This window comes from Lissotriton vulgaris, chromosome 5, assembly GCF_964263255.1.
Source record: "Lissotriton vulgaris chromosome 5, aLisVul1.2, whole genome shotgun sequence".
Classification (NCBI taxonomy): Eukaryota; Metazoa; Chordata; class Amphibia; order Caudata; family Salamandridae; genus Lissotriton; species Lissotriton vulgaris.
In genome coordinates this window covers 204,947,666-204,960,283 of record NC_141693.1, presented here as the reverse complement: position 1 = coordinate 204,960,283, position 12,618 = coordinate 204,947,666, and the positions used below count along the sequence as shown (strand labels likewise).

General features: G+C 42.8%; 1 protein-coding gene across 2 annotated transcripts in view; it reads left to right on the top strand.

Moving 5' to 3' along the window:
* The window catches only part of RABL6 (RAB, member RAS oncogene family like 6), a 385,105-nt gene that overhangs the window by 180,183 nt on the left and 192,304 nt on the right, over positions 1 to 12,618 (top strand). For both annotated transcript variants that reach the window (XM_086921172.1, XM_086921173.1), the window contains exons 6-7: positions 7,966 to 8,106; positions 8,938 to 9,043. In XM_086921172.1, the coding sequence (XP_086777298.1) occupies positions 7,966 to 8,106; positions 8,938 to 9,043 (247 nt within the window). The remainder of the gene's footprint in view (positions 1 to 7,965; positions 8,107 to 8,937; positions 9,044 to 12,618) is intronic.

Below are 12,618 nucleotides of genomic sequence, written 5' to 3'. Positions count from 1 at the left end.
CCCCTTACTCTACTTCTAACTATGGGGACAATGAGTGCAACACAGGGGAAGATAGGATCCTAACCCCCAAGATGAACCATGGGGGGAGCCAACTGACCCATGTGACACGCATCCCATCACTGACGTCCCCTCATACCCAACAAAGCCGTCACCTACTGACGACACCATTGTCTTCAACCAACTAATAGACAGGGCAGCGCAGTACCACAACGTTGACATGCACAATGACCCTATAGAAGAAGACTTCTTATTTGACACTTTCCCCACTTCAGAAAAAAACGTCAGAACAGTTCCTATGCTAAAGGGGATATTAAAACACGCGCCTGATATATTTAAAGATACAGCCAGGGCACACGTAATCAATCCCATGATTGAAAAGAAATATAGAGCAGCCCCTACAGACCCTACCTATATCAGAGGCCAGTTACCATTAGACTCACTGGTAGTGGCTAATGCACGCCAAAGGGCCAACTGACAGACAACAGGGGAGGCTCCTCCACCTGATAAAGAGTTCAAAATACTAGAGGCCTCGGGTAAAAGAGTAGCATCACAGGCCTCAAATTCATGGAGAATTGCGAATACACAAGCTCTGCTAGCTCGTTACGACAGAGCATACTATGACCAGCTTGAAAGCTTAATGCAACACCTGTCTGAACCTTTTAAAGCCGAAGCTAATGACCTCATACAGGAGGGAAAATGTATTACAAACGCCTCCATCAAATGTGCGCTTGACGCAGCCGACACTGCAGCCAGGTCTATTAACACTAGCGTTTTACTACGACGACATGCATGGCTGCGTATTTCGGGCTTTAAGAACGAGGTGCAGTCCACCATTCTTAACCAACCAGTCAATCAAGACTTCCTTTTTGGCCCTGCAGTTGACACCATTCTAGACAATGAAGAAAGACACAGAAACTGCAAAATCAATTGGTGCATTGCAGTTTCAGCAACACAGAGGTTCATACAGAGCAGCTACACGAGGCAATACTTTACAGACCTCATCTACATACAAAGGCAACACCCAGGGTTCCTTTAACAAGAACTCCAACAGAGGAGGTTATAGGGGCAACAATAACAAGGGGAGAGGACGTGGAGGCAATAACACCAGAGCCTCCACTGCTACCAAACAGTGACTTAATCACGCTACCTCCAGACCACCTAACACCGGTCAGAGGCAGACTCCAACAATTCCTACCTGTCTGGAACGCAATTACCACGGACAGGTGGGTGAGACAAATTATCCAGTATGGTTATTGCCATGAACTCACCTCTACCCCACCAAACATACCACCCAGACACCGTCCTATGTCCAAAGAACACATCACCTTGCTACAACAAGAGGTGAAATGCATGCTGGAAAATGGGGCCATAGAGCCAGTCCCTTTCCAACACCAAGGGACAGGAGTATATTTCCTATACTTCCTTATTCCCAAGAAGGACGGTTCACTCAGACCCCTAAATCAATACATACTGTCGGAACACTTCCATATGATCACACTACAGCAAGTGCTCCTGTTGCTACAGCAAGGAGACTTCCTAGCAACATTGGACCTCAAGGACGCGTATTTTCACATACCCATCCATCCAGCTCACAGAAAATATCTCGGGTTCACAATAGAAGGTCAACACTACCAATTCAAGGTTCTCCCGGGGACGGCAAGAGTTAATCGGAAACCCTCCCTCCTCTCTACAGGAAACAACGACCGAGGAGGGAGAAACCAGCCAATGGGTGTGCGAGGCAACCTTGGAAGAGGAGGGACAATCGCCTTTTAGGAAGCCGACGCAGGAGGAAAGGACGGACTAGAGGAGGAACCCGGAAGACGCTGTGCCCCACGCGAATGCACCGGATCAACGGAGGGAACCGGACCTTCCTGGAGGCCAGAGGATCGAGGAGGCAAGAACGGAAGGTGAAGACAGCGGGGAGAACATCTAGGACTAGTCCGAAGACTGGTGGATGCCCCAGGAGGACGCTGGAAATCCGCCACAACTCCGGAGAGTTGCGGAAGACGCGGTGAGTGCTGCAGAGCGGGAAAGGGAGGGAGGGGAAGGGGTTCACCTACCTACCCTGACCTAAGCACTACCTTATTCTGAGCACAGCCTTACCCTAAACAATACCTTAACTTGGAGTATGCACGTTGCTTTAGTTTAATTATTTTTCAGTTGTTGTGAGTAACAGCTTGACCTGACAAAAGGGGGAGGTGGGTGTAATCTACTCTGGACTTATCTGCTGGACAATCCCGAGTTGTGCATAATGATTCTTCTGTTTTAATGTTGTCTCAAGGGCTAGAGTGACAAGGGGAGAAGTATCCCACAGCTTGTATTAATCCTTGAGTCTAGTGGTTTTGCTAAGCCCTATTAGCAGTGGAGGGTTACCATTTTTACACTTCATATCTTTCTTTTTCCCTTACTCTCACTTTGGGTGTGGTGACGGTAAACGCATAAGAATAGAACAGTCTATTGACCGCGCTTTCTTCTCTTGGAAATACTCCGGGACGGCAACATCCAGACAGTGAAAGAAGACATCCCACGAAGACAGAAAAGCAGATCAGACTGACTCCAGACCACCACCACCTGACAATTCATCCCACCGATTACCGGAAAATCACCATTGTCTTCAAATCTACTCTCAATAAAACCAACCATTCAACCCTCAATCCGGCCTCCTAGTTTTCATTTCCGCCCATCCCTCCGACAGTACACAATTAGCACCTCAATGAATGGAGATTGAGCTGCTGCAATTGTCTATGTTTGATTTGCCAGAAAAAGTTGTTGTTATCCTGGTTGCCGTGCACCTTTACACAAAGTCTATTTATGCTTGGAGCTGGGACAAATCTGTAGCCTGGTCTGCAGTCTGCAAGACAGACCTTTTAAATGCTAAACTGTCCGATATTTTGTTATTTGTGTTGTCTTTGTCCCAGCAAGGTCTTGCAGGAGACACTATTAAGGGTTATTTGCTGCCCTTTCAGCCTTCTTGTGCCTACCAGACCAACCATGCTTGTGTAAATCACTTTTTATAATGCTGTTTCTTAAAGGTTTGGCCTATGTTTCCTCTTAAACCATTTGTGATGCCGCAGTGTTACCTCAATTTGGTCTGGTCCTGACATTTCTCATTGTACTCCCTTCCTGCTGATGCACAGATGCTTGCCGAGTCTTCTTACCCTAAAGATTGTTTTCCTCTCCTTAATAACTTTAGCTTGTCTTGTGCGTGAGCTGCAGGCTCTCTGTGCAATCACCCTTCACCACCTTTTTGGCAGGCAATCTACTGCTGAGGACCTGGTAGACCTTCTTGTTGAAAGTCGTGACTCCTTTTAACATCGGACAAGCCATCACTCTACCAGCTTTCTTTGCCCCATCTCACCCCTCACTAGAAGAGAGAGACTACATCTGCTGGACCCTAAAAGAGGGATAAGCTTTTACATTGATCACACTAAAAACTATTGGGTGGGCTATCAGCTGTTTGTGGTGTTTTCTGTTTTAAAACCCCAACATTCCCTCCTGCTAAAGTTTATTCCAGAATTTCATCTTGCGCAAGTGAGAGTCTTACTTATATTCTGTCTTGCCACAACATTCCAAAATGAAGAAGTGCCTTAAGGTTCTTTTTGGAGAAAGCAAGAAGGTACTGGACAGGTGATGACCAACTGTTAATTTGTCACTTTGGTACAAAGGAATAATTGACGAGTGATTTGGTCTTTGTTGTACTTGTTCACAAAGCATCACTGTCTTGATTTTGTTCATGTTAAGGCTGTATTCAGTAGAACAGTTTAGGAAAACATTTTAATTTTAGAAATCAAGTGGCCATTTGTTTATGACCATAATCCTTCTGCTAAACTGCCAAGGAGATCTTTATGTGATGGCTCTGTATAAAGAAGCGTCCATTTGCAGAACTAGTTACTTGTCTTTGGAACTACTGTGTGATGTACAAATATCTTTATTCAAATTCATCACCCTCTCATCCCCTTTTCCAGCAAATGTTAATTCTTCAGCAGCATTTTTTTCAATCTTTATAATTGTTGACTCTATCGTCTTTGTCCTAGCCTATGTAAAGCCCTACAAATTAGTTGGAACTGATAACACAACACTGGAGGTGCCTTGATGGACCAGATGTATTTTCCTGGGATAACTGTTAGACCTTCACCACTTTGCACCAGAGTGAGAAATTGCTGAAAATAAATCTGATGCAATCTGCTTCCTGTAAATACTTTAAGACGAGGAATCTGTGTGGTGATTCATATTTATCAGAAAAAGCGTTACTAAACGATCATTTGAGGTGCTGAGATGAAATTGTGGTCAAACTCTGGTTGCAGATAAGCATGCTGTTTGGCTGGCATGGCATGCTAACCTTGCTTTATTCTAGATTGTTTAAGTTAATAAAAACCATAAAAATATTCTAATAAAATCTGTAATGCATAATGAAGCATTATGAAATTCATCGTCCTCAAGTTCAGGTTAGAACCTTGTTAATCAACAGCAGCCTAAATACTATCATATGGAGGCTAGTTATGTTGATATTAAACGACCTTACCTGAAAAGAGCAAAAAAAACAATTTGTGCAATATTTGGGATAAAGTGCTATAGTGCTAATAATGCTGTATTATTTCTATACAAGTTCATTTATAAATCGTGTGTAAAATAGAGCAGTAACTCTTAATAACGTGGTCTTACTCAGTCAGGTGTTCGGATCTAATTCCTTTTTCATATAAAATCACGAATTTCATCGCTTTGCAATTAAGATGAAGGTCAGTTGGATCGAAGCATTTTACTGCTGCTGATCTGCAAGAACTTATGCCTGTAACATTAAAAGCTTTTTTCAACAATAAGATCCGAATTGATTTTAAAAAGGGACATATGCAAATCAAATGCATTTAATCCTGCTTTACTGCACTGCATAAACTACATGTCTTTGGACCACTATATTCCAAGCAGGTTGATTAGCCAAAAATGGTAATGTCCCGAAAGGAGTGGCCAGTAGCTTTCTTTTTAAATATGAGGAAAATGTTGTACTCCAACATGCTGCCGGTTGTAGTGCGGTATATGAAGGTTGCACCATCCAGGCGTGTGCACAATTGCCTAATCTGTTTTGGTCTTCAATAAGTGAGTGCTTTTTTGCAGTTGTATTCATTAGTTTGCGGAATACCAGAAAACTGAGGTTCTGTTTCCAAAGGCTTGTTTGGTTTGTTGCCTTCAATGACGATTTCAGGTCAGTCTGATTGAGGATCATCTTCCAGGGCTCACCAGAGTGGGGCGTAATTTAGTAAGCTGGTACGATTTATACATATTTTGTACCATGGTATTATTGTTTCGTAGCTACTTGCTATAGACTGTTGCAACAGACCGAATACCAGCCGAACTTGCGACAGTAGAGGCATGCTGTGCAGGCCAAAAACTCTTTAATACACCTTTATGCGGAGACTTTCAAGTAATGTTACGTCTTTCCCATGCAGGACCACACTTTTATATGCCATTGTTGGTAGGACTTTAGACGTTATGACTGCTAGTAGTAGCTTGTAGGAAGGACCATTCAATCTTTTTGCAAGTGAGCAAAAAGCATAGATCAGGCCATTTCCTTTCTTGATGGCATACTGTTTGTATGTTTGAAAGTTTAATCGATTATCAATATACAGGCCCAAGTACGTATAGTTAATGTCCGCCTCCAGACTTATGACATGGAGTTTGGGAACAAATGAGGGGAGGAGAAGATTAACTGGGTGTCAAATTCCTGTAAATACACATTACAGCTCAGGTAATTGATAGTATCAGTTCTGAGGACTTATCGCCGTGTCCTGGTGAAGCCAGTGGTTACAAGGCAGAAAATTGCAAAGGTTCAGTAGATCTAGTTGACCCTCTAGGTTAAGCAATACCTTTTCCATTTGTATCAAATGAATCATGTCTAACAACCTTATGTCAACTAGTGGTTTGTTGGTAGACTTCCAGTGTCATGGTACTATCTTCTATTCTAACCAAGCTTTCGCAGTTCAAGCTCCTAAAAAGTGGAATAGCCACCCTGAAGAACATGGATGCAGTTCAACTTTCCTAACCTGTCTTCAAATCTACTCTCAATAAAACCAACCATTCAACCCTCAATCCGGCCTCCTAGTTTTCATTTCCGCCCATCCCTCCGACAGTACACAATTAGCACCACAATGAATGGAGATTGAGCTGCTGCAATTGGCTATGTTTGATTTGCCAGACAAAGTTGTTGTTATCCTGGTTGCCGTGCACCTTTACACAAAGTCTATTTATGCTTGGAGCTGGGACAAATCTGTAGCCTGGTCTGCAGTCTGCAAGACAGACCTTTTAAATGCTAAACTGTCCGATATTTTGTTATTTGTGTTGTCTTTGTCCCAGCAAGGTCTTGCAGGAGACAAAATTCATATTGTCAAACTCTACCTGAAACCAGATAAGTAATGGTTTTCTTGCTCAATTTTTCTTGTAGTTTTGCCTAATAAATATATACGCCTTTACTCATTACCTATATGTGTTATTGTTTAATTCTTTGTAATCTGTTGTTTTATGTGAAGTGCTCAGTTACCCATGTAGTGACGTCCGGGCTATATAAATAGGATAATAATAATAGAATAATAATAATAATAATAATAAGCTCCTATTATCCATCATGACCCCATTTGTTTACTCTTCCCTAGTTGAAGCTGTTTAACTTTGTCTTGAAAGTAATTATTTTTTGCTGAGAGTCAAATCGCAGCATAGAATCGGTTACTAGTTTTACATAACTTAACATGAGAAGACTCTCTAGAACTTCATAACTACTAACGTTGATTTATCTTTATTGATTATTTTAGTAGAAGTAGTTACATACAAGCTCGTAACCAATTTATTCTGTTGCATTATAAGTAAGATTAAGGAGCTATTGTTAATTTATTTTAACTTTATTACTTCGTCCCCACTATGAGTTTCCGATAAGGTCAGTGTCGGGAGCTCTATGCACCATTTGAATTCTGAATTCTCCAGGTTCACACGGGGACTACGGCTGCTGAAACAGCCATAATCTAAAGGTCAACCTCTGTGGAGAATGACTATCTACCAACGAATTGGGCTTGGTACTCTATATCCCCAACACCATTGATTCCTCATTTCTCAATGGAATCTTCGGAATCTCTTATGATTCCCATCAAACCTACATCCAAATGGTACCAGAAACTTGAGGGGTGTGGAGTTACTGGGAATATAACAGGGGTCCTTAGAATGATGATCTAATTGGAATTCATATAATTACTAGTAATATTACTTTACTTGCATATTTCCTTAATTGTTTTTCATATTTTTGCGTCCAATATTGGTGGTGTAAAAGCAGACATGTCCGTGACTGAGTCCTTAGCAACTGTAGCATAATAAAATGCCTAAATGAACAAACTGTTAGGAGTTAAAAAAGGAAAAGCCGGACTTAAAACTGAAGCCTGTCGAACCCCAAAGAAAAAACCTGTAGAAAGCCGTGAAATATTTCTCCCTTAGCCGAAAATACCAAGTCAACACATATCTTAAATAACAATGGATCGAGATGGAACTCAATACTTTAAATGCCTCACTGTCCCTTCCCATCTATTTTATTTGGCCTCTTACTTTCTTGACTAAACAGAATGCAACAGCTTCGTCACTGAAAGTTTAATTCTATTTGGTCTTATGTACTGTGGTTGATAATGTAATATTTACATTTTTGTACAGTGTGTTGTTATTTTGATGAAGGTGACCAGTCTCATGTCTGATGCTTTAACATTCAATGAGATCCAGGCGTGCAGCCATTCTGGCCCATGATTGTGTCTAGCTTGGAGTAATTCATAGTGGTTATTTGAAGAAATAAACAAGTATTATTTATTGAGTAAAAACATGACAACAAGCTGCGTTCTCCCATTGTTCAGGGTTAATTGGATTTTTGTCATAACCGTAGTTTTTTGTTTTTGATGTATGCGTTCAATGACTGTGTTTTTTCTACTTCCTTTTTGTGGCATTCAGGACATTCAACTACATATTGCGGGAGCTGCCAAAGGTGCCAACCCATGTTCCTGTTTGTGTACTGGGTAACCACAGGGATATGGGGGAGCATCGTGTTATCCTTCCTGACGACGTTCGAGAGTGCATTCAGAGTCTTAACAGGTACGAAGTCAGTACTTAGTGGTAGCTTTATACATATGAAGAGTTAAACACCTAAGTGATAGCTTCTAGTCAGTGCATTGCAATTACTTTTGACTGAATGGAGAACTGCATTTAGTAAGGGCATTCTCTGATGTGATCGCAAGGCTGTGGGCTAGCAGTTATGATTGTTGGATGTAGGACAACAATCATTTTTTTATCTACATTTAAAGTAGGCAAGAAGAAAGACCTTTACTGATATTGCCCTTGAATCCAGGGTTTAAGGAGGCAAATGTTGGTTGGATCTTTTAAATCTCTATACGTGTGAAAGAAAGAACTGTTTACATTATTTGTGTCTTTATGGTAACACATCTGAAACGAGGAAGAGGAGGCTGCAAGTACAGCATATTCATTTCTAACACGGAGTAGAAAACAGATTTCTAAATTCCTGGCATCTATACATCTTAATGAACTTCTTCAAGTTTCAAAGTGCATTTGTCTTCATTACTTCCTTTCAGGCAAGTTAGAAGCCCATGACTTTGTATTTACTGGAGTGTAGCTGAAAGAAAAAGATGCTTAGATCACTGGATTCTTTGCATTTGGGTATCAGGCAGAAGGAGGGTGCGTGCAAAACTGGCATGCTATTTGTCTGGGTAGATATATCCATCTAGGCACATCCTGGCACACAGTCTCTCAATCGCAGACTTAATCAGTGGGGCAGTTTTGCACACCTGTTTATTACTTATTTTGGAAACTAAATGTAAATACAAAAGGATTGCAAATAGGATCACACTCGGAAAATGTGCTATTGTTTGCAGCCCCATTACTTCATCCATGTCCTTCTCTCTTGAACAGGCGCCCAGGCTCCTCTTACATTCGCTATGCTGAATCTTCCATGAAGAACAGCTTTGGGTTAAAATACCTACATAAATTCTTCAATATCCCGTTCTTGCAGCTACAGGTATGAACACCTTTAACTCATTCCCAAATGCTTTCAATTGACATATGCGGGATTCCCTTTGTTACATACCCAGTTTTATTGCAAAAGGCTGTTAGTTTTTATTATTCTATTTTGTATTTTTAATCTCTACATGTTGTCCCAGATTTAAAGCTTTGCTATATTTTGCCACTGTACATACAAATTAAATATCGTTTATTATTATCTTGAAAATAGGGCTTCTGGTTTTTATAGTATTTCGGGGTATTTTTAATGTTTATTTTTTAACATTTATTTTTATGCTTCTTCACAAATGGTAGAGATAGAAATAGGAGAGAGAAAGTAAAGAAAATAAACATCCAGAGGACAGACACAGATGGAGATGAAGTGAGGCTGGGAGGCAGAAATGGACTGTGCAGTCTGGCCGTTCGCTGGACATTTTCTATAATTCTGTGACATATGCTAATTGAAGGTGGTTGCTGCCCCCTCATAAAATGGCTCTATATCAACTGATCCTAGGGCCTAGTAATTAGCAGTGACTCGGATTATCTCAAGTTTCCGAGCTAGCTTGTTGTCTTCCTAAATCACCGAATCTTAGTTGAGCAACATAACACTGATTGGGGCACAGTCTCCTTAGCAGTCTTTCCCTCTCAAGTTGCACATTAAGGTTGTGGAAGGAACCCCAAGGCAACCACCTCCATTTTGTAGCCTCCGCTTCTGTGAGCCCTAAACAGTGGGACGAGATGGAAGACTTGATGGAACATCTCCCAGAGGAATAAAAAAAGAGCGCAAACGCAGTGTTGCAAGAGGGCAAGATAGTCACCAACACATGCCTGAAATGCTCACTGAATGCAGCATAAACAGCCAGTAGACAGCTCTGCATGGCCACCACCTTGTGCTGATATTCTTGGCTATTTATCAAAGGATTCTTACGAGAATAGGAGAGAATCAACTCTGACAAATGGTTACTAAATATCATAAAATACGGCTATTGTATAAAGTCAATGAAGTCACCTCCAACAATGCAACCAAGGCCCTAAAAGATAACGATCAACTAACAATGATGACTACAGGGGGGAGGAGCTACGTCAGCAAGCAAGATGGCTGCTTAAGCTCCCGGCTCCGTCGACCCTCGTAACCCGCCGCAATATCCTGCATGTTATCCTGACTTAACGCCTAGTCTCTGTGTGCATGAACTGTCCCGCACTCCGATGGTGAAATCCGGAAACTTTTATCGGCTTGTTTGACGGAGTTACATCGAGTTTAAGTTTGCGGCCTGCTCCAGCGGTGAAACCGGGGCCTGGAGTACTTTCACAGCCAGGCTGTAGTGCAACAACATCGGCCAGGAGACTCAGGCTGGGACCGGTCGACCGGAGTGGAGGCTTTGTTTCAGCCCGAATTTGGTGGTGATCGTTTTCATTGCTCAGTATCGACGGAGGAGTGAGTCTGCGTGCTGCTGGCTGCGGGTGGGGGCCCCCGTCCCGCAACCCGGTTTGCGCCCGCCGGGGTTCGGTGGTTCGGGGTCGCTGGCCTGCGGCCTTAACTGGGTTGCCCGTGGCTGCGAACAAAGACTGGTCACCCTTCGCATTTGCACGTTCAAGATCCTGTCTGTCCCCCCCCCCCCGAGGATGCCGGATTCACCCGGGGAGGTGATAGTGATTGATATCGAGAATGAGAATATGGATCGAACGGTGCATGAGCCATCGCTGAGGTTAATACTGGCAGAACTTTGGGCATTCCGCTTACATGCGGATACTTTGTTGAGCAAATTGGACACGCGCCTATCTATAATGCTCCTGGTGGAACCGGGCCCGGCCTTATTGTTGAAACGGGATTCTGCAGCCATTCAAAACGCGGCCATTTTGACTCCGTGTGAGAACCCCGTGAGGAAACGAGTACTGGAACCATCTAATGGTGCCCTGATGGACGTGTTCCCGAGGATGTCATGGTATCGCTGAACCTTCCACCACTACTGGCTTTGGAGATATCGTCAGGCGTTCCCCTCCCGGAGACTTTTGTCTGTGACTTTCCATCCATTTTGTGGTCATCTTCTCCTTTCCTGTTGACGCTACGACTCCTGTTCAGGACACATTGGGACTGTTCATCTCGGAGGGAGAGTTCGTCTGCATCTACAGTTCCTGAGGACTCACTGCTTGCTGGTAGCCATGGGCTGATTTCTGCTGACTCTTTTCTTCTGTATTGCTTCTTTGTGTGCCTTTGGGTCTCGCTGGAGGTGGTTCGTGTTTTTGTCCGGAAGGGCCAAGGTTGAGATCGGCTAGATCGGGATGGGTTGGCATGGCTTTTACAAGTGTTGGACCTGCAACTGTTTGCTCTAAGAGGCTGGGCGGTGTCTCACGATACCCTCTAATTTCTCTACATTGCAGTCATATGTTTGTCTTTTAGTGATAGGGGGTGGCTGTTTCAGGCGGGGGGTCTAAAGGGGCTGGGAGCCCACATGGATATGCCCTCCTCTGTTCTTCTTTTTCCTACCTTCAGGGTTTTGGTTATTAGGGGCGACAGGCACGCTGCTAGTGGGGTCAGGCTGTAGCCATTTGCAGGGGTGCAGGGTGGGGGATTGGAGGGGGGGGTTATTTTGCCTTTTTTATTTTCTATGGCCTTTCCTTCTTTCTTTTTCTCTTCTCGTAGGGTCAGTATAGCTTCGAATCATTCGGATTCTTATCGTATGCTTGTATTTCGTGCTTTTGCTTTTATGATATCCTGATTTATGGGCGGGCAGGCCTCGAGTATTGGCGCAACATGGAAATGTATATTGTGTGTTCTTTTGTACCGACCCATATGCTCTGGCGCCAAATCTCTATTATAGTGGTCATTACATGTATATCCTGTTTCTTGCCCTGCCCCCCGCATTCTCCTGTTTGATTGTATGGCACCTGATCGTCTCTTATATAATATAAAATGAAACCTCTGTCTTATCCTGAAATCCAGTTATGCATTCCAATACAAGTTTTATTCTGGATCGCTGCCGGACCTTTGGGTTGTCGGCTGATGAGCTGTGTAGTATTGTGCTATCAACGATTTTAATTTGTCTAGCGGCCGGCCCCCGCGGTTGTAGGCCCATGCTTGTATTTCTACTGAATGCTAAAATAAAGGTTTAAAAAAAAAACAAAAAAAACAATGATGACTACAGCAGGACTTTTAAGAGTTGTTAAGCAAAGAGGCTATAGAATTAGCTCCCCAGCAACAAAGACTCTACAGGTTCTGCTCAAGCTACTTCTTATTACCAAAACCAGACAAAACATTAAGACCAATACTCGACCTGAGGTCATTAAACAAGTTCATAAAGACGCAAAAATTCGAGATGACAATGTTGCAGAAGGTCATTCCCCTTACAGAGGAAGGAGACTACAAGGCAACCATAGACCTCAAGGATGCCTACCTACACGTACCAGTAAAACAAACATCGCAGACAATTTCTCAGATTTGTGATGGACAAGTCACACTACCAATTCAAGGTGTTACCATTTGGAATAAAATTAGCACCATGAGTGTTCACCAAATACTGGCTGATGAAAGCAAAGACAAGCAGTCAATGCAAAAAGAACATCAACAAGGTGATAAAGCCTTTCCGCAAGGTTTCT